At 33.0% G+C, this 23,478-nt stretch overlaps 1 protein-coding gene across 1 annotated transcript in view; it reads right to left on the bottom strand.

The window, feature by feature from the left end:
• Positions 1-6,288: 6,288 nt before the first annotated feature.
• NCAM2 (neural cell adhesion molecule 2) overlaps positions 6,289-23,478 on the bottom strand; it is a 402,212-nt gene continuing 385,022 nt past the window's right edge. The window contains exons 16-18 of the mRNA XM_004675306.1: positions 15,207-15,411; positions 10,224-10,343; positions 6,289-7,237 (exon numbers count right to left, since the gene is read on the bottom strand). Of these exons, the coding sequence (XP_004675363.1) occupies positions 7,126-7,237; positions 10,224-10,343; positions 15,207-15,411 (437 nt within the window). The 3' untranslated portion in view covers positions 6,289-7,125. The remainder of the gene's footprint in view (positions 7,238-10,223; positions 10,344-15,206; positions 15,412-23,478) is intronic.

Genomic DNA, 23,478 nt, shown 5'->3' with positions numbered 1-23,478 from the left:
GCTCTCTTGTTTGATGAGAGTGGGGCAAGGGCAAAGGTAAGAATTGAAGCAATAGCCTTAAGGGCTCTCTCTGTTCTCAAACAAATCTATCATCATTCTTTAAGAAATAGTACTAGGCCACCTGAGGGTCACAGGCCTTTAATTGACCTCTAGTTTCCATACCAAGGTGACTAGAGGTCTATTCTGAGCTCATTGAGAAAAGTCTATGACTTTTGGGGGACACTTTCCCCACAACACATTATTAACATAGTAAAATGCCTTTGTTGCTTTTTCACTAGGTCTTTTAGAAGCCCTGTGCTTAGAAACAAGGACAAGACCAAATATGCATTTCATATTATAATCATACAATTTATACTAAGGTCTCTACATTAAAGTATTCCAAAGTTGTAATATGTGATGTTCCTTAGGGTAGCTGAAATTTATTTAGATGAATATATTCTGGAATTTTGGCTTGTGCTAATATGGAATAACACTTTGGAAGTCTTGGGGATGAGGTCAGTGACTTTAGCATTTGGAAAAGACAAAAAGTGAAATAATAACAGGCAGAATGAGTATGGTCCTACATGATAGCACTCTGGCCCTGCTCAGTAAATCATGCTCTTGTTTACACCTCCCACTGGGCGCGTTTATTCCCATTATTAGCGGGCATCCGAGGAAAAGATCAGAACCCCAATTTTCACTCTCTAATCCATGCACATAAAGACAAAGCAACTATTATTGTTAAAAAAAACTTTAATAGGTTATTGTGCATAAAGAGGAAAGAGAAAAAAATCTCAGTAAAACACCCACTTACCTATCTTACTCTCTGTAAATATCCAGCCAAATAGGTTTGGCTTAAAGTGGAGCTGAGGACCCAAAGTTTTCCACAAGTGTTGTGGGGAGATAAATAGGGGTGAGGGCAGAGGCATGGGGTGGGGGGTATTAAGGAATTTAGCAGAGACAGAGTGGAGGGAAAATTTGTCAAAATATACTGCTGAGAGAGACGGGCAAGACTGGAGAAGTCTGCATGCAAAGGAGGATTTGTGGCTTCCGCTTATAACCTGTTTTTGTGGGCTTTTCTAGACCAGAAAAGTCAGTTTGGTCAGTTAGTGCTGGGATACATGGTCTTGGACATTGACTTTTGTCACATAATATATCCTGGTTCTGCTTCCCCACTCACTGTCAAAGTGCTCAGTCTTTTGGCCTGGTTTCCATAGCAACCTTATGGCTTCCTTTCAGCTATTCAAGCCTCCCAAACCTTCTAACTGGGCTAGAGGTGGGGGCTTAGTTTTTAATCTCCTTAAATAATACCCTGGCAAGTCTACTTCACTAACTTTAGTGAATGATAGGAGAGGGGTTCTGAGGGGTTCCCAGAAAACTGGGAACAAAAGAGGAAAACCAAAGTATAAATGTAGGTAACTGCAGCCACTGACACCCTACACACCTAACAGCCCCCATTTCTTACATATGTGTGAGAGTGTCTCTGTATGTCTCAGCTCCACATGTCTCCTCCAAGTCCCCCAAGTCCCTGGTGCAAGTCCAAAGCCGAGGCAAATATGCCCCTTTTCTCCTGCTCCACCTTCCCTTCTTCAGCATACCTGCTTTCTGTCGCATTGCTTCACCTGGCTGCTCAGCTCATTAGAGGCAGCAGGGAACATGGAGAGATTCTAAGTCTTTATGGAACTCTTCTGTTGCACGGCGACATCTACAGCTGCCTTTACCACTGGATTAATAAAAATTCTGAAGGCCTCCCTGGTGGTACTGGGATTAAATCATGTGTAAAACTGGAAAGTAATGGTCAAATCATAAGTTCACTCATCACAAAGATATTATTCAAAATAAACATAAAATGCAACACTTTATTAAAGTAAAAGTATCTTTACTATTAATATACAAATGGTGAAGAGTGACAATTCTGATATACTGTAAGCCATACTTTCAATGTCTCTCATAAATACAAAACTTCAACATTTGCAGTATAATTTTTACAGTTTAGACATATATATACAGCATTTCATAGGGACATACTATAGTGAAACAATAAGAAAACTTTGTGGTAGCTAACTTAGGAATATAGAATTTGAATGGAATATATAAGTTAACGAAAATAAAAGTATGTTTTAATGCATACTGAACACAGTATAGAATTTACATACCAAAAAAAAAGTTTTTTTTTTAACCTTTATTTCTAAGAAGTTCACATATTCCTAACAAAGTTTAGAGGCAAATGCTAAACCATGAACATTCCTTTACGAATTGGAACAAATATGTTTACTCTTGGCAGTATCATTAACATGTATAATGAATGCTGTTCTCTTAAAAAATGCTATTTGCAAAAGTGAATCATTGGATGTATGTATGTAACTTTATCCTATGTATTCAACTTAAGTTTTTTTTTCCTTTGTATCCATATAACTGGCGTTAATTTTGATCTCAGCAATATGCCTGGTCCCTCGTCCATCACCTCTTACACTGAGGTCCTTCCTATCCCAAATGCCGGAGTTGATTTTGTGTTTCTGGACTCTTTCACTTATTTGTTCCACTAATCTCCTATGACTGGTTATGAATTAAAATGCTCCAATAGTCATTGATTTGATTATTTTTTTCCAAGGAAAAATAAAGATAGATAGTTGTTTTTATTCTGGAAGATATGTGTCTTTTATTTCTGGAAAAAATACAATTAAGTGGTAATATAAAATTTATAAGGGTGATTTTTTATAGTAATCATTATGAAATCCTGAAAAACTATTTTAATAAATTGGAAGTGTTATCAACAAATGTATTTAACTTCTTGATAAAAGCCTATAGTGAATAATGAAATATTTCACTAAGAATAGTAAATGTGTTATCAAATAAATATTGAGCATAATATATAATATAAAAGTCTCAGACTTTTATATGAAGGGAAATAATTTATCTATTAGCATTCTCATATAATGTTGAATAGCTGCATCTACATGGGTAAATGCAATTTTTCACAAAGGAGAGGAGGGACCTAGAAGAAAATTATATTTGTTTAGCAACTTCTACATCAAGGCCATTTTATATCTTTCTCATTTATACATATAATTGTTTCATCTTAGAATATTATTAAGGCCAAGGAGTAGAATTTCTCTTGAAATAGTTTCTATTTAGGATTGAAATACTTCATTTCTGTGGCATTCCACACTTAAGCATATGTTAATAAGTCCATATGCAATTTCATTATGAGATATAAGGTACTAATGCTTCAAAGGTTTAAGAAGATGTAAATCTTTTCTCTCTAAAGATAACTAATGATTACAATCTCATTTAAAAATATTTTCACTTTTCATAATTTTTGAAAAAGCACTCTGTATGTGATGATGAAAAATAATTTCAAGAGGTACTGAAATTGAACAATTATATTTTTCTCTGAAAAAAAAATAGCATGAGTAAGTAATTAAAATATACTATTTCAATTTTTCTTAAATTAAGAAATGGAGATTATCCTTTCTATCACTTTAGTTATATATATTTTCATTAGTGATTATCTTGTCAATAATAAAGATGACTCATGAAGTCAAATCAGATATTTAACAGGAATAATATAGACCTAAGTGACACTACAATTGTTTACCTTATTTTAAAAGTCATCTCTTGTCAAAGCCTTATGGATTGGTTTATCTGAATTTCCCCAATATCTCGAATACATCATTTACCTAGAAAAGTTATGCAGAGCAAACTGAGAATATTTTTTGTGTGCATCAAAAGAATGTTTTTTTCCATTGGTAGAAATAAATTACACAGTGTATATATTTAAATTTTAAACTCCAGGTAAAGTCATTTGAATTGAGGCTACTCACTGAATGTGAATAACACAGCATCAATATATCCTCAAGTGATTAAATATTTCAATGAAGATTGTAGTTTGCTTTTTCTTCTAATAAAGCAGAATGTCATGCTAATCCAAAGGCACAAATACATCTTAATTATTTTTAAAATAGAAGCTAAAAGAAAGGGTATAATTATAAAGTTACAATTAATTGCTGGCACTCAAATAAATAGTATGATTAGTAAAAAACTATTTATAGAAGTGACTAAAGACCAAGCTTATTATAAGCTTTGTTGGATCAAATAGTTTGTGAAATGTTTTATAGTATTAATGATAAAAATAATGGAAAATTTGAGAATCATTGCATTAATGTTAGACATTAGTACCAATAGGATGAAATATGTTGACCCCCCAAATAATAAATATTAAAAATCACAATTCTTATTAAATGTCTTCACAAATCATTACAAAATATATCAAAATTAATTTGTGCCAGTATGAAAACCAAATATGTGCAGAAATGTTAACATTACTGTTTCATCTTAAATGCTGAATGTAAATTGTCCTTGTCTGATTGCTCATCATCTATCAGGAAATACCAATATTTTTCAGTGATATTTTGCTTCTGTGTTTAAATTATCTAAGGGTTCTAATTATTTAATAGTATTTATATTCAGACAACTGTTTTGATATTTTATACTAACACTTCATTCTTTCAGACAATAAAAATAACATTTATACAATTATATGAATGTCTTTTAGTCTAGAATAAGAATGAAAAATAAGAAACAGATTATTTTAGTTCTACTCATACTTTACATTTACTACAAGCCATCTCTTATTTAAAACTTTTACAAATTATTTGGAACATCCCACTGAATTATTAAAAAAAAAAATTTATCACAGTAATGCCTCGCTCTTGCACGGCACAGATTTCAAGGACAAGAGGTAAGGACCACTCAGACAACTGAAACAGTGCACTTGAAATTGTCTTACAATTAGTTCCAGAGTATCCATCACTTTAGATCATTGCTGCACATCAGTGGCAAGAAATCTGACAGCACGAATTGAGATATATATATATATATATATATAAGAAATGCTTAAGTAAATTGCATTACATGGAAAGTCTGAAAAATGAGAGAAACAGAACTTAAAATGACGTAAACACAAAAATATGTATTTCTTATTATCATTTCCCTGCTTTTGAAGTATAATATGAATAAAATTATAGTAAACATGATCACTTGCTTTAGCAGTTTTCCTCATTTCTTTTGCTATGATTTGCTTAAATCCATGTAGCCCTCTCCAGAAAAAAAAAATAGCATTCATGGTTATTGCTTCATGGACACATTTACAAAGTCCCTTTACTTTGCACAAACAAATTCAAGTATTTTAACTAGCTTTAGCACATTGATGCAAAAAGGGGAGAAAAGATAAAATAAAGCAAGCAGATGAACACACAACATAACTTCAACAGAAATAGTCAAATCTGTGGAAATACCAGTTAGATAATGCCTCCTCAGATTTCCAGATAGGCACAGGGATTCTTTTCTTCAGACTATGTCATAATGTATAATAAGGATAGATTCCTGTATTTTCACCTTGCAACGCATGGCAAGGATAGTGTGGAGATTGAATGCCCAAATGCAGAGATGGGCTTATTTTACCCTGCCCAAAGCCAAGTTTGCTTGTACTTAATTGTCTCTTCTTGATCGACAATTTCAAACACTTTATAAATAAATGTTTTGAGTGGCATTAATATTACATTTAATGATCAGCAAATTATCTCTACAGAGAGAAACATCCCCAAAGCAGGTCACTCTGCTATGTTAAAATATTCTATTAAAATGCATTCTTCATTCCAGTAACTATTTGATCTATAATACCACTGAAACCCTAATGGTTATGGGTAAGAGGGGGCCGAAAGAAAACGTTGCGTCTCTAGTGTAAAGAATAATCTAAAACCTGCTCCCAAATGGTATGTATATTTATTATCATAAATAGATTTGTTTTACCTTACATTAAGTTAAAGTCACTTAGTTTCAGTCTTTTACCTCTCAGAGCTTGCATAGCTTGGAAGTTAATAAATATATTATTCTGAATAGACACAAGTAATATTTGAAAGTTTGTATTGAATAGTTAAGGGATTTTTTTCAAATAAAGTTGTTCATCAAAATCTTACATGACTTCTACAGTGTCCACAATAAAAGGAGTGGCAATTCAATTATTTATCATTAATATTGTATGACCTGCTTACATTTAAATAATTTCTTCTTAATTTAACCAAACTGAAGGTTTCATTTTTATTAGCCAATTACATTTAATTATTGACCTATAGTGGAAAAAAATGAGAATTACGCAAAGACTATCTGAAATAATGGGTAAAGAATATACCTAGAGATAAGGTTTCAAGTATCTGAATACTAAAGATTTGTTTTTATATTTTTTTGGTAAAATCATTGAAAAAAATAAAAGATAATCATATATTTATAAATATATCAAGACAACATTGATATTGTTCCCATTTCAATTTATTTTATTTGAAGCTGAGGGCAGAAATCAATATAATTTCACTTGCAATACATTTATTGTGTGTGTGTGTGTGTGTGTGTAATCCACTGTGGGAGAATATGGCATATAGAAAGTGAGATTTACGGAATCTTCCTAATCTAATTTTACACTCAACTAATATGCTTTTAAATGGGTAACAATTTTGATCTGGCACTTCAGTCTATCAAAAATCAACATTGAAACAGCACTGTAATTATAAATGGAAAAGAGTTCCCCAAAGTATCTCTCCATTTTTATTACCTATTAAAGATAACTGGGTTTCCTGAAATTCCCCTCATAAAAATGAACCTTTATTCACTGTTTCCTTCTTAAGCTCATCAAAGTCATTTTAATATAATCTAATTGCCCAAAATAGTGAGAAGAAAAAAAAAAACATGCAGGGCTTTCTTATACATTTAACTCACAAAACTTTTGTTTCGTGTTTTCTTAAACCCTTGTTTATGGGAGAGATCATAGTATAAAGCATTGTTCTTAAGAAATAGAGCACTTTAGCCATATAGTAACTTGCAGTACTTCAATCATAAAATGAAATTGATACCAAAGAGCTGGTGCCAGTCAGGTCTCTATACTGAAATTCTTACCAAAATAAATGACAGCGAGAACAACAACAACAAAAGGAAATGGACCATGAACAGGAGTATTTGATCATATGTATATGTGTACAAGCTATTCCAAGCTAGAAGTTCCCCAAGAAATTAAGGTCAATGTAATAGTTTTGGTCATAGGGTCACTGAAATCCAGATGTTCTCTGTAGTGTGGTTCAAGTATCTGTAATCTTGTTATGCTTTGCTGTCATCCTCTTTTGACTGAATGATATCATTAGAAACTTTAATTTCTATAGTTTCTGGAGTTAGGACTTCTTTCCCATTTTCTTCTTTTAAAGGCAATTTTCTGGAAGAAATTATACAAATAACAGACTTCATTTTCTAAGGCATGTTAAGCAGTATTCCTTAACATTTAAGTTGTTATATAAGAAAATAGGTTGTAATGATTAGAATGAAAAAAAAAAAAACAACTCAGACTTGTTAAAGTGATATCATATTTTCAGAAAATAATATGAAAGAATAAAACATTATTATAAAATGTGATATATATAAAAGGACATCCTTCTAGATTAGATACATTAAATCTGATTTGTAACCAGTTGTTGATAGTAAACATGAGTGTTTTGGAATGAAAAAAAGCCGCGACATTTTTATATGTCAACTAGATGACTTTCTGGTGCTCATTTTTTTGAGTAAAAACAATCATTGATGCTATCACATTCATTTGCATACACTTCAGAAGCTGGGACATTGGAACTTAATTCAAAGCATGTATTCAGACTTCCTTTTTGACTATGCAAATGTCCTTAGTTTGCCTCTTTCACTATTTTTTGTTGATGCTACATTTGTGTCGCTAAAGGCTACATTTTTTGAGATCTGTCTCCAGCTACAAAGTATGGCATCATAGGAAACCTGTGTTCTTTGATTTTAAGACAACTGCACAAATATTTGATTTTAAGATAACTGCACAAATGGTCACGACGTGGTCACTTTGTCACAAATGGTAATGATCAAGATTTCTAGTTTTTTTCTACCACTGTGTTATTTATTGTACTACTATTTTCAAATGCAATGGTTTCCTATTGTTTTGTATATATGGTTTTGGGGTTAATTTTTTTCCTCTTTTGACAATTTTTTTTCCACATCAATATACTTTTTTTAAATGATTTATTTACTTATGCATACAGAACTGGGGTACATGCTAGAGGTGGGGGTGGTGGTGTGAGAGGATTCACCAGAGACAGAGTGGGGATTAGAACAGGAGGAAGGACTGAAATACATTGCTGAGGGGAGCAGCGGGCCGGTCCAGAGGCAGTCTGCTGCACCATGTGTGTCACCTCTGTGGTAGGGGACTGAAGTCCTGCTGCAGTGTCTGCAATAGCTTCACAGTGCTGTGCTTAAACCCATTGTGCTACCCGGGAGAGCCACAAAACACTTTCTTATAAACTGAATGACAATTCACCTGTGGTTTTTGTTTAACTACTTAATGGGCTGTAAACGTTGCTTAGCTAGTATCTCTGTGTTTCAATTCTATTTTATTTTGTATGTTTAAGTAGAAAAGTCAATAGTTATATTCTGAAAATCAAAAGTATCACGAGAAAATTAATCCAAAGTAAGTCATAGGCTAAAACTACTAGGATTCATTTCTGGGAATGAAATGGCATGAACTGGCTCTGCTTGATGGTGCAGCGGTTAAAGCACAGCACTGCAAGCCAGCCGCAGCAGCTTTCGTGAGCTGGATCCCAGGCCACCTGGCACAGCAGAAGTCTCCAGTCTTGCCCGCTGCTCCCCTCAGCAGTGTGCTTCATTGATCTGCCTGCTCTGCTCCCCACTCTGTCTCTGCTGAATCCTCTCACCGCACCTCTGGCTTGTACCCCAGTTCTGTATGCATACATAAGTAAATTAAAAAGAAAAAGAAAAAGAGAAGAAAGGCACCTAATTCCTTGATGGTGTGTTGTTGCAATTATAACTTTTTACTACTTTTGCGTAACCTATTTTTTTTAATTCATTGTTAAGTCTATTATTTTATGGTGCTTATTTGTTGCTTTATTGAGCTCCTGAGTAATAGTCCTAATCCTATTTTCTGTTTTCTTTTGTTTCAGAAAATTGCACATAATATCATATGTAGCTACATATGCATTTTGTAGCTAGTTTTCATAAACTTCTATATATCTATTTAAGTAATAATTAACAGGAAATACTTTATCTTAATATGTAATATTTTGCTTCATTTAAAATACTTCTGATTTCTGAAGGGTGGATAATAGGACTCACCTGTGAGTTCTAACCCTATAAGAAGTAGGTCAATTTAGAAAGAAATAATCTCTATCTATATGTAGTCAGTAATAACTTGGGAATGGTGATTGAAATTTTTGCTTAGTTTGGTCCTTCATATTTGTTTAAATGTTTATCATTTCATCCCTTTGAGAGCAGATTGACGGGTTTTTTGAAGCAGGTAATTTTATTTTCTTCACCTGTGAAAGCATTCATCCTTTGATTTAGGATGAGAAGTTTAAATCAAAATTCTCTATAAGAACTCCATCTTATCGAGAACTCTGTTCTCTGTAAGAATCTCCTCCCTACCTGGTGGAGATAAAGGGATATTGGCTGTATAAGACAATACAATTTAAAGGTCAGTAGTTTACGGATAATGTGATAGTCATGGTTTTATCAAAGTCGTGGCATTCAGCAGAATACTGATGTTACTTCCACTCAGTGCTGCCTTTGTTTTCAATGACTTCACTTAATCAGTTTTGCATGTTTTCACCATCTTAATAGATTTTGTTGAAATATCTTCTCTAGTTTGTTGGCACTTTGATGGATGTAGAAGGAAATAAATAACAATCTTGCATAGAGATCAAAATACCATTTGTATGCAGCTATCAAAATATAAACAGTGAATAATATTTCTTCCTTTTCTTAATAAAAATCCTCTTTCTTGAGTGGATTTTACTATTTCTAGTTTAGACTGGCATATTCAAAGTGATGACTGATTTCCTGACACATCTTGAGTTAAGTAAAAATCAATCACATTTTGAAAGTCTTACTTTCTTAAAAAGTAGGATTAATTTAGAAAAATCTAATTCTGGAGTGCACTTCTATATTTTTATATAAAATTATACCTGCATGTTGGAACAGTAGATTTTCTCTGAAATAATTGCAAGGTTCCCATGAGAAATGTTTCACTAAAAAGTGGGTTTTAGAGATTGACAAGTATTTTCACTGGAAATCATTTTCTATAAAGGATAATATTTGTAAAAGCACACTACAGCTGAGGTGTTATTACTTTACAAATATTTATCCAAAATAATTATACAGTCTAAACTACATACTCAGGTTCTGTAAGTGGTGTGGTTTCATTTGGCTCATTTACTGGACTTCCGTCTTCATGATTAGTTATTCTTTCATCTTCTGTTCTCATCTCCACGATGGGTTCTTTTGATCCATCTTTCCTAGAAAAGTAAAGAAAACATTGTGTGTAAAGTGGATGAGTTGCAGGATAGGTCATAAAATTGACCTAATACCATCTCCCCCATTTAAATGCAACATGTCAAATTTAGAATGTAAGTATTTTTTTTTCTATTTAAACTCTTTGCTGTATACTTTCTCACTCAGAAAGTCTTTTTTTTTTTTTTTAGCATTCTCTTTTTAATTTCAAAATCCAATAGTTCCTTGTTGGCATGTAGGAAAGCGATTTTTATATCTGATTTTATATTCTATAAATACACTTAAAATACCTACTGGACTGGTTTCAGTAATTTTGTTATTTATTACTTTCTACAATTTTGTATCACTACTGCTATCTTCTCTTTAAAGTAGCTTTCTTGACATGTCTTGCAAAACATGTATCTATTGACAACATAGTTCCTTATTTACCTGAGAAAGGTTTTATATCTTCTTCACTTTTGAAGAAAGATTTTACACTGTACAGTATTATAATTGGGTGTTTTTATTTCTCTCAATAAACATTTCACTGTTTCTTCCTGCTTGCTTGGTTTCTGAAGAGAAGTTGAATGTAACTCTTAGCTTACTTAATCTGACATGACAAAATTAAATGGAGGATATGGTATTATACCTTCACTATAGGTAATGTTTTTTTTTTTTTCTCCAAATCTTTCAGGATTTTTTCTTGAGTTTTTGTTTATCTTTGATTTATCTTTATAAATGGTATGTCTAGGTATAGATATTTTGGTTACATTTGCATTTGTGTTTTATCCTCCCTGTTGTTCTGTGAGTTACCTGAGTCTGTAGTTTCATGGTTGTTTTTATCTTTTTATTATTTTTTAAAGATTTATTTATGCATACAGGCCAAAGGTGCAGGGGGTGGTGAGAGGGTTCACTAAAAAAAAATGACTATATAAATTCCCTTTTTACATAGCTCTTCTAGCATAGATGACTCATGTATTTGAGTGTTTATGTTTCCTAGTAGAGTAAAAGATAGTTCTTGAAAAGGACTTGGCTTTTTTTCACAGCTATGAGAATTAGTCTCATATACAAACAACTGAATATTTGTTAAAATAAACAAATACCTGGGTAAATATTTGTTAAAATAAACAAATACCTGGGTAACTAATACAAACAATTGAATATTTGTTAAAATAAACAAATACCTGGGTATTATAGTTTGATAAACTGAATTATCATTAGCCAGGTTTATAAAATAAGCTACAAAGATGCAAGGTAAACATAAATATAAATAGCTAAGGTTCAAATAATGGGATAATCTGGGCTTTTTATACTAACGTCATCTTATGAACCATTGACTTTAATTTCTTTTTTTCCCTGAAATAAAATGACCTTTAAAAACTATTCTAATATTATAATTAATGTTATTTTTAATTGTGTTATATAGTCTTTGATAACATGAAAGCATTCATCTCAGAATGCTTCGGTGCGTGTTTGGAATCAAGTGAAAATATAATGACTCAAACCAGTAGATCCTGTTTCTCACTGATATTTTACATTGTCTCTTTTAAAAAATCATTCTGTTCTTTTTCAAACCTGAAGAGTGATTTTTTTTTTTAAAGTTTTCATCGTTTTTTCGACACAGGGAAATTATGATGTAAAAGCTATGATGGGTAATAAGCATGGAATGAACCGCGTGTTTCCATCTTCTCAAGTCTTTAAGGTTAATTAAACACAGCAGGGTTTATAAGTCAAAGTGTTGGTGGATAAATTAGCAAATATGAATCAAGTAAAAATAAACAGCAAAACGTGAATGCAACTTAGTATTTTGCAGATGGTCACCAACATCCATTCTGTTAGTTAAGACAATAATATGAAGGTCCTTCATATTTTTGCTTTTTGTTTTGATGCTAAATCCATTCAATCAATAATAGTTGGTGCTACCAAGGAATAATTTAGAAAGTGGGTACAGGCAGTCTGTTACGAACAGGGTGCCCCAAGCTCTAAGTCCATTTCCTGGCCTGATTGAAGAACAATCACAGACTGGGAGGGTGCACCCCTCTCCCAATTCAATTAAAAATTGAATGTTCAAAACACCAACAAAATAGCATACTAGCTATGGACCAAAGCTAGTTTCAGAAAGAGACCAAGTAATATAGGCAAACTCAGTGGATCTTGGAAGTATAGGGTACCCCAAAGGCCCAGTGAATCAGCAAGAGACACCCAATAACCAAACCACCAGTCCTCACACATCATACCCATATAAAGACCTAAGTCTCACCACTTCTACAGATACCCACTAGGGACCCATCTCTGCTGGGGGGAGTTTCCTTTACTTCCAACCAATCAAATCTCTTATTTTTCTATCGCATTGTTCTAGACATTGAATTATTTCCTCGCTGAATATAAGAACCAAGAAAGGGCATCTCTGGCTCCAGGCTTGCTTCCAAAACCCTGATTCACTACCTCAATGGGACGTACCTTTATTATGCCTATAGTTATTACTGCTTTGATCCAGAAGGTCATTGTTTTCCACCTGGAATGTTTCAAGATTCTATCTGGCCTCATCTCACTACTTCTAAATTGTTCCATTACACATACCAACATGCCAAATAAGCCATACTTCACAAATACCTAAAGTCATCTTAATTACCCTCCAGTTGCTTTTGATTTAAAAATAAATTCCGGGACCTCCCTGGTGATAGAAGGTATAAGTCTCAACAATATGAAGCTATCCACAGGTACTGAAACACGAGTTTGATCCTCAGCCTGGGAGCTGACCCACATGGCACAGCAGACTCCTGCTGCCCCTCTCAACAATGTGTTTTGGTTTCTACCCACCTGTTCTGCTCCCCACTCTGTCACTGGTGAATCCTCTCAACAATTCTCCCTTGCACCTTTGGCCCATTCCCCATCTCTTTTATGCATAAATAAATAAAATCTTAAAAAATAAGTTCCAGAAGATTTAATATTTTAGTCCCTATGTAATTCTCCAAATGGATCTTTGTACCAATTTCTCTGGTGTGCATTCATTAATGTTCAATTTCATTGAACACCCTAAGTTTATTCCCATGCTTTATATTTATTCATACACTGCCATATAGAATGTTCAACTCTGACCATTATTATTGCCAGTTATGTTACATGTTATATTCCTCACTATTCAGATTAATTCATAGCTTCTTTGAGAAGACTTAAAAAGATGATCCAATTTATCATTCTGTTTTTAAATTTTTCTTAGTGTTTTTCACCATCAGGCATATATATATATATATATATATACACACATGTGTGTATATATGCACACATATATACATACATATATACATACATGTATATATGTGTGTATACATACATATATGTGTGTATACATACATATATATTAAGATTTATTTATTGGTACATACAAGAACAGGGAGATGTCTACACTGCTGAGGGGTGCAGTGGGTGGGTCAGGAGAGGTCTGCCATGCCATGTGGGTCACCTCCAGTGGTGGGGATCCAACTCATGCTGAAATGGCTTTAGTTTCTGAATGCTGTGCTTTAACCCACTGCACCACCAGGGAGGGCAGATATTTATATTTTTAAACAGTGATTATTATATGTATTCCAGATTTAAAACATGAGCTCCATTTAACAAAATCCTTTTCTTCTGGTTACCACTTATTTTATTATACTCTTATTATTTTTGTCTAATTAAGGAAATTTGTCTGGTTGATTTCTGTAGATGCTTCAGATGAGTGAAATCATAAGGTCTGTCTTTGTTTGATTTATTTTACTAAGTATAATACTCCTAGGTCCATATGTGCTGATATGAATGGCAGGCTTTTATCTTCTTTTATAGCTGAGTAGTGTTCTATTGTATATAATTACAACTACTCAGTTATCTTCCAATGGACACTTAGGTTGTTTCTAGCTCTTGGCTACTGTCAATAATGTTACAATAAGTATTGCGGTATATATATCTTTTAAAGTCAGCATCTGTATTTTCAGGCAAATATCCAGAACAGGGATAACTGGATAACATAAAATGAGATACTCTTTATTCTTTGAAAAATCTCCCTATTGCTTTCCATACCAATTTACATTCCCACTAACAGTATAGAAAATTTCTCCCTCTCCATATCTTCTCCATGATGACATATATTTTTTAGATAATATCCATTCACACAGTGTGAGATGCTTTCTCACTTCTTAAACTTAAATACTTATTTTTAAAAATAGTTGAATGGATTTTTAACTCTAATTACTATTGATTCCCTTCCTTTATTTAATATGAACTGAAAAAATGTGGGAGAAATCATAAATAATGAATTTGGATAATTATATACTTGTCTAACTATCACTCGATCATCTGTTTATTGATGTCTGTCATTAAATTTTGACAGTAATTATTTTTAATGGGGATCCCATTTTTTAAAAAGATTTATTTATTTATTTATACAAAGCTGGGGTACAGGCCAGAGATGTGGAGGGTGAGAGGATTCACCAGACACAGAGAGGGCAGCAGAACAGGCAGATCCACGAAGTACACTGCTGAGGGGAGCAGCGGGTGGGTCAGGAGAGGTCTGCCGCACCATGTGGATCTCCTCCCGGGCAGGCGGGGACCAAACTCATGCGGAAGTGGCCTTCTTAGTGCTGTGCTTTAACCTGCGGCGCCACCAGGAAGGGCCCTAATGGGAACCCCATTTTAAAGTAATTTTCGAAGTCATTTAATTGTATATGATGTTATCTTTATATTTTATATTTAAGGTCATATTTATTTGATGCCAATAAGCAGGTTGTGTGGTATCCAATGGTCCTATAGTCAAACACTTGACCTTGCAGAGACAACCAAGTCCCTGAGTAAAACATTCAACTTAGACTGTGGCATTTATTTAATGGAACAGGATGCCGAGGACTGGTACTCACAAGTATGCAGCTTTTCCTTCTTCCAGTTCTTTGCTTTTGCCACTGGAGCCACTTTTCTTCCCACACATCCTCCTGGTGATGCACATCAATAACCCACATTGTCGAATAAAGAAGCAGCTAACATCGGTCACCACGAGGATTAGCAAAAGTGCAGCAACACCCAGGCCAATGACTGCTCCAAGCCCAAGGCCATTAAAAAGTGTGTCTTAAAAAGGAAAAAAAAAAAAAATATATATATATATATATATATAAAATGCAAAATCAAGAAAGGTTAAACAATTATTTGAAAATAAATCTTACGTAAGAATTACACAACTAAAAGGGTAAATGTAATGGTCATTAGTAGACTTCAGTTTCCTGAGAAAGAGAGTTAATCCCTCTTGTTTTTCAAGCGATATTTCAAAAAAAAAAAAAAAAAACACTAATATGTTAATGATTTGAGACATTTTTAGAAACTTTCTTTAGAAAAAATTCTTATGTAACCCTTCTTACCAATATACATCTTAAATCCCTGTGGAGAAGATAATGAATATTATCTTATCCTTAACATACTCTTTCAGAAAGTTACTGTCATTAACTGATCATCATTTTTGTTAAAAGGCAAATGCAGTCAAAACTTCTATAGAGAATTGTTAAATAAATGTTCTATTCAGAATGATTTTAAAGAGTTAAACTTACAAACAAGAGCTGAAAGCCATTTGCTTTGATGGAGAACACATTTTAAAATATTTGTCTGCTCATTTTTTTTAAAGATTTATTTATTCATGCATACTGAACTGGGGTACAGGCCAGAGGTGCAGGGAGTGAGAGGATTCACCAGAGACAGAGTGGGGAGCAGAACAGACAGATTGAAGAAATTCACTGCTGAGGGGAGCAGTGGGTGGGTCAGTAGAGGTCTGCCACACTATGTGGGTCACCTCCCTGGCGTGGAATCGAACTCATGTTGCAGTGGCTTTGGAAAGTTTCATAGTGATACGCTTTAACCTGTGTGCCACCAGAGAAGGCCCTCTACTCCTATTTTTAAAGCATGATATTACAATCAATGATTCGGTTATAATTTCCTGTTGATATTTTAACATATTAGAAACACACACTTTTACAGAGTTATGGCATTTGTGACCTTTCTAAAGTCCTATCAGGAGCAGGTCGGGGAACATGCATGTCACTTTTTTCCTTTGCGTGTACTGGGGAGGAAATTCAGCTAGTATCTATGAAATGGTGATGGAGGATAAGGCAAGTATGCTCTATGGAAAAATAGAAATGAGAAAAGGGATGAAAGAAATGTAAATGAATGAATGTTATATGCCTGTATGCGAGTATGAGGCTTAGATTACACAAGTATAACAGTATCTTTTGGAAAATAAACATGTGTAAGGAAGCTAGATAAAACTGGTGGCATTGTATCATGTAAATGGAAAAGATTACATAAGCAATTTATAAAATAATTCAAGACTATCCTTAATATGATGGTGCTAAAATTTATTTATGTGGCATTAAAAATTACTATAATCATGTTTAATTTAAATACATCTACTACTCAGCCATAATGGTGTGTTCAAATACTACTTGTGTGGAACATATTTGACTGATTTAGGGACAGATGCAAATTTGGGTTTTGGCAAAACGGTTTCTTAAGAAATTTGCTACAGGAATATATGTAAAATAACTTTTTCATATGACTAAAAGTGCTTTAATATTTTAATAATGGCTTGGAAATATGATCCAATGAAATTGATTCAGTTATATCGATTTTAATTTTAATATCAATTTACTACTACTTGGATGAGCTTGAACATTTGCACCTGTCTGAAATCCAGCTTGTTTTTCTGGAAAATGACTAATATGAACATAACTCTCTTAACTATACCAGGAAATATGAGTTATTTCTTTTTCTTAATGCACTTAGCTTGCAGGTTGGTTAATAAAAAAATTCCCTTTGTGAAATGGCGGCCTGACACTTTACCAGAAAACCTTTTTTGCACCTGTGAGGGAACACAGATTTCCTGTACTGTCTCTGTGAGGTTGCAATGATAGCCTTTTTTCCTTATATTTCTTTTCTCTCCCATGTCTTAATTAGATGGCACTGTTTTTCAGAATTGTGTTTTTCAGAAAAAGGACCCCAACATCCATGTTTATGCTCCCACACCATAGTATAATCTCCTCTATTTCCATCCATGTGGTGGTAAGTGGCAAGATTTCGTCTTTTCTTTAACTAGCACACACACACAGAATCCATTTACTTGGTCCGCTCACCTGTCCTAGAAGTGTTTATGTGGCTTCCATAACTTGTCTGCTGCAAATAGAGCTGCAATGTTCAAAAGACTGCATGTATTCCTTTAAATTAGTGTTTTTGCATTATTCAGGTAAATACCTAGAAGTGGAACTCTTAAACAATAAAATTATCAAAAATAGACCTCATGTGCTCAAGTGAGCTCTAATTTTGCTTGTGATTATTTTATTTCTAATAGGGAAATAAGCAGTAAACACAATGATTACATTGGAGAAAAATAAATTATTCATACTACTTTCAGAATCTCTTCCTGTATCAAATTTTACCATGATACTTGCAGAAAAATGGCCGAATTAATTTCCAGAGAAATTACTACTTTTACGTATCTATTCTCTTATTACATAAGACCACATTCAGGAAGGACTGGAAAAATAAAAGTATTTTTCAGTCATGGGAATTTAATATTTTTTAAATCTCCACTATACAAATAGAGAATGAAATTCCAAATATTATTTCTCAATTTTCAAATATGTACCTATATGTAAATTAGATAAAACTACTAGTGCATCTCTAGCTATATATATATATATATATATATAAAGCATACTAGATTTTTAGTTACTGAAAATCACTTTATTCATTGTTAATTTTTAATATAAATAATCCTTATAGGAATCTATTATTATTAGATAATGAGGACAATTCACCTATGAAATATCTTATAATCTACAAATCTTTTTTTTTTCAAAATTCATAGGTGATCATTTTCGATATATTATGTGTGATTCAAAAGCAAAGTTCAGGAAGGAATAAATGAATAATACATATTCAATTACACTTTAGTCCCTGTGGGTTTATTGAATCAATGACCTTGTGATTTAAACCAGTCATTCCCCTCCTAGTTGGTTTAGGCTCCTCATATATAGCCATGATTTGAGGCAATAAATTCGACAGATCAATAACCATATATCTTTCCATTAGATCAGTCCTTATTTACCTTTCTAAGTATGGAGAGTCTTGCTTTGTTCTTAAATGCACTGGTTCCGGAGTCAGAAAATCTTGTGTCCTTTGGTGTAGCACCTCATTCTAAGATTGAGATGCCTCTTCATTAAAATGGATACAATTATGAAAACAACCACCACAATCTAGGTCAGTGGTTTGTAGGAGAGACTGTGGATGTAATAATGTGCATAAAATATCTAGCACTATGTTCAGGACCAAGTAAAACTTTGACAAGTTATGGTTATTGTCATTATTATCCATTTTAACTATTATATTATTCTAGGAAAATAAAGGTTTGGTGATGAATTAGACAGTGAATTTCATCTGTAAATATTCCTTGTTTATCAGCAACCTAATGTAGGTCTATCTCTTATTAAGCATGAATTATTCTCTCAAGAATACAGGCACTATTGTTTTAATGACTTAGGTGTGGCTAGTCAGCTTTTAAATGATAAATATTTTATTTGTGACCTTTTCAGTATTACACCAGTATATTGATTTGCTTCATTTCCAACTTTAGCAAATGCTCTTAGAAATATTATATTTGTAAAGTACCTAATGGTTAAGGAATACTGATGTTAAAATAGGTACATTTTTCCCCCTAGGGAACAAAATTAAAAAAAAATTTAAACTTACGATTAAAATTTTGAAGATTACTTGAAGTTATTTTTATGAAAACCAAATATATTTTTGTCATAGAGGATGGGCTTGAACATCAAACAGGGCTATGTTATGAATATTTAATTAAATTGTCTCTCAAAATTTTGCTTAAACTTTAGATTGAGAATATACTTAAATGGTTATACATTTTCACATTATAATAACAATAAAAATTCAAATTCAGGGTTTCACTTTTATGTTTACTATGGAAAGTTTGCTTACTTGATTTTGGATTTTTCACAGATGAAAATGCAGCCTTTGCAAAACCACATCATTAGGATAAAGAGATTAGCAGTGATTTATTTTCTCAGTATCAAACAGGTATGGGCCTCCCTCATGTCCCAGGGGTTAAGTCTCAGCTATGTCCTGTTAGATCCCTGGACAGGGAGCTGACCCACATGGCACAGCAGACCGCTCCTGTCTTCCTGCTACTCCCCTCAGCATTATAATTCAGTAAATCCACCTGCTTTGCTCCCCACTTTGTCTCTGGTAAATCCTCTTAACTCCCTCCTATATGGCCTACACCCTAGATCTTCTATGCAAAAAAACAAAAACAAAAAAAATGCAGATAATTTATAAATGGCTTATGCTTAAAATTATTTGAAAGATATAAAGCAGCATATCATTTAAATATATTTAAATTCATTTTTTTTAATTTTCCAAAATGCATTCATATATGCCTTATGATTATACTTTTAGAACAATTATTTCACAGGAAAACAATACAATTGGCTTACAAAAAAGGAAAATTACATTCCTAAGAGGACAATGGCCTTAGTCAGGTGATATCTCTTGATACTAGTGAGCTTCAGGGTTCATATTTTTTACCTACACTGGAATCAACACATTTTCTATTCAGCATTAAATAATCAAGAGATAAAGCACAATGAATAAACTAAAATTTATTATTTAGTTATAGAAAAAGTCACTATTTTCACTATGCTACCAGTGAGGTCCAATCAATTATATCAGTCTCAATAACATACATTATTTATCTATGTATCCTTGCTTTTAGCTTCCTTTTTTAGTGGCCCTCTTTATTACTGTTATAAAAAAAAAGAATTTTAGATTAGAGTTAAATTATAAGAAAAAACTTTTGGACTGAAAATTGAAACATCTACTTTTTAGTACAAATTTTATTACTAAAAACATAACTGAATGAAATGAAAATTACTGAAAACAAATGTAAGAATCAGTCTTACTGGTATTTATTAACCTCCCTCTAAATCATTCCTGTTGACTCATTTTTTTTTCCCCTGTTAAAAACAAATGACTGGCCTACTAATGTTTCCAAAGTTATGTCAATACCTCCTGTATTGAGTAGAAAATGGAATAGTACTCAGCTATCAAAAAGAATGAACTCTTCTATTTGTGACAACACAAATGGAACTGGATTCTGTTAAGTAAAATAAGTGGGAAGAAGGACAAATCGCAAATAGTTCAGTCACACTTATATTGCTGAGAAACAAAAGAAACAGAGACACTAAACCAAACAAAACCAGAAATACAACTCAGAACGGAAGCTACTGAGGTTTGGAGGAGTGTGAGGAGCAGGGGAGATAGGGACAGATGGACGTAATGAACTGTGGCAAAGGATGTTGCCTCTGGTGATAGATGGGGCATTGTAATCTCAATCTAAGGAAATCTGAAACTAAACCTCCAATGTATATACATTGTAAACAACTGTTAACTTCACTAAAAGTAATTTAAAAAGCAGAAAACTATCACTGAAAATTACATCATCAAGGATGATTAAAATACAATTTTCCATTAATTTCAAAATTTAAAATATTAATCAGCAAACTTAAGATAATAATTATAATTGAATTTTAAAGTGTTCAACTCTGGGACACTTTTTTCATTAAGTTCACATGCACTGAGAGAAAAATGGGATGTCTTCCTAATGTCTCTTAATAAACAGATACTATTTTGTAATAATCTTTTGAAAAATGCAATACATTTTATGTGAAATAAATGTTAATGGAAATTCCAATATTATATTTCAATAGTGATATTTTTTACCTATTTCCTGGCCCACATACTACAGGTGGCTAGCTCTAAGTTACAGTTGTTTTATTCCCCTTCATATTAATACAATGTGGATACTAATTCTTATATATCCCATATAAAGTATTCTTCCGGCAGCATATTTGAAAGCACTTTGGGAATTCCTTCCAAAGCTTCATACAAATAAACGATCATTTGTTATAACTATTGCTTTGTCAAGTTGGACTAATATACACATTATGTCTTTCTGTTACTTGTTTATATATCGGCTAAAAATCTCTAATTTTATACAAAACTCACTAGATTTTAGCAAGTATGAAGATTTAAATATTATTAACATTCATGAATTATGAAATACACAAAAAAAATCAATGTGTACATTTACTAGTGTTATTGTTTAAATTACTGTTTTTGTGTTATCTCCATTAAGGCCTCTGGTCTATGCTCATTTCTATTCTTCTGGATTTTAGTTCTGTATTTTTTTGTGACCAGAATGCATCATTGTTTTAAGTTTAAAAACTTTCCTTTTAAAAGAATTCTTATTTATATAGTAACTTTGGCTTTGGTAATTCCTTTATTCCATATGCCAAATTAAAAATTTTCTTGAGGTGTCCCTCTGGTGGTCTAGTGGCCAGTCTCAGTGCTATCCACCATGATACCTAAATTCAATCCCAGGCCAGGGAGCTGACCCACATGGCTCAGCAGACCTCTCTTATCTCGTCTGCTGCTCCTCTCGGCAGTGGATTTCAGTAGACTTGCCTGTTCTTCTCCCTACTCTGTCTCTGTTGAATCTTCTCACCCCACCCATACCTCTGGACTGTATCCCAGTTCTTCTACACATAAGCAAACAAACAAATCTTTAAAAAATGTTTCTTCATCTTTGTAAAATTGATGTTAGAATAAATGAGAGCAAAGCAATTACAAGAGTGCTTTCTTCCACAGATACTGACTTTCACTCAGTTTGAGGACAGGAATACTTTTTTTTTTTTTATGTTCTCCTGTCATTCATTTTGTATTCTTTAGTTCATCACTAGTGTTGCCTTTTCCATTCTGTCGTTATTAATACATTTATTGTGATGGGTACTTTACACAATATTTTAGACACTTGCATTTACACTGAAATAGAAAATAGATTAAAAATATAGAAAGAGGTCCTCCCTGGTGGCATAGCAGGTTAAAGTGCAGCACTGCAAACTAGCCACAGCCACTTTAGTAAGAGTTGGATCCCTGGCCCCAGAGCTGACCCACATGTCCTGGCAAATCTCTCCTGACGCAGCCGCTACTACCCTCAGCAGTGTACAGTGTACTTCTTTCTGCTCCCCACTTTATCTCTGGTGAATCCTCTCATTGCCCCTGCTCCCCAGTTCTAAATGCATTCAAACAAAAACTATAGACTATTATTACACAAAATCTCTTCCCTAACAACACTATTTCTTTTGTTATTTTCATTCTATCATTATCTTGGTTCTGCTTTGAACATCTGAGATTATTCATGAGATAAGGAAAACATTTTCATCATTTAACATCATGATGAAGTGCATTTATTAGCAATTTATAAAGTTCACTACAGCTCACGTTATTTAGACATTCATCAGTTTACTCAAAGTTCAGTTACTCAACTAACTGAAAGAAAACTGCTTGGGTACAACATGATAGCATGCATTTTTCAATGGATGATTTAAAGGGGAAAATATGTAAAGCTAGTGGTATCTGTGGATGGCTGTGAAAAGAGCATTGTTATCAGTGAAAACTGCAAAGAGACTACAACGGAGGTGGTGAATGTAGTCTCTGGCTGCACAGTCGTCTATCTTCGTCCTTTCTTATTTTATTCATTTTCCCATAATGCATACGGGCATTTCAACCCTTTTCACGTTTGAGTGGTACAAGGAAGGTAATGATTAAAGGCAGCCTCTTATATGTTATTATTGAATTAACACTAGAAAATTAGTGTTTACTAATATGGTTTTCAAAACTGTATTATAAGGCAAATCTTATAAAGTTATATCTATATTCCTATATGGACATGTAAATGTGTAGAAATTAAGCATTTTTTGGTGGGAAGATATTTTAAGTGGTACATTACAATGCTTTTCAAATTATCAATCCAGCCTCCATAACATTCTAATATAAATGGTTGTTAAAACAATTTCCCCTAATCAGTAATCTAAAATGTAGTTATTGTTCTATAGAAGTGTTAATGGAAACTTGTCAAATTCACAATGATTTAACGGAACATATTTCAACATAAGGTAATTAAAATAAACTGTGAATTCCTAATACATTATCTATTTGAAAAAAATGGCAAAAAGACATAGAGATAACAACTCTTTTCTGATGTTTAAACTTATTGAAGAACTTAAAGATGATGATTTT

The sequence above is a fragment of the Condylura cristata genome, unplaced genomic scaffold, assembly GCF_000260355.1.
Source record: "Condylura cristata isolate star-nosed mole 26May11 unplaced genomic scaffold, ConCri1.0 scaffold00003, whole genome shotgun sequence".
Taxonomy (NCBI): domain Eukaryota; kingdom Metazoa; phylum Chordata; class Mammalia; order Eulipotyphla; family Talpidae; genus Condylura; species Condylura cristata.
Note: the sequence above shows the minus strand (reverse complement) of the source record. Positions and strands in the feature narration are given on the sequence as shown.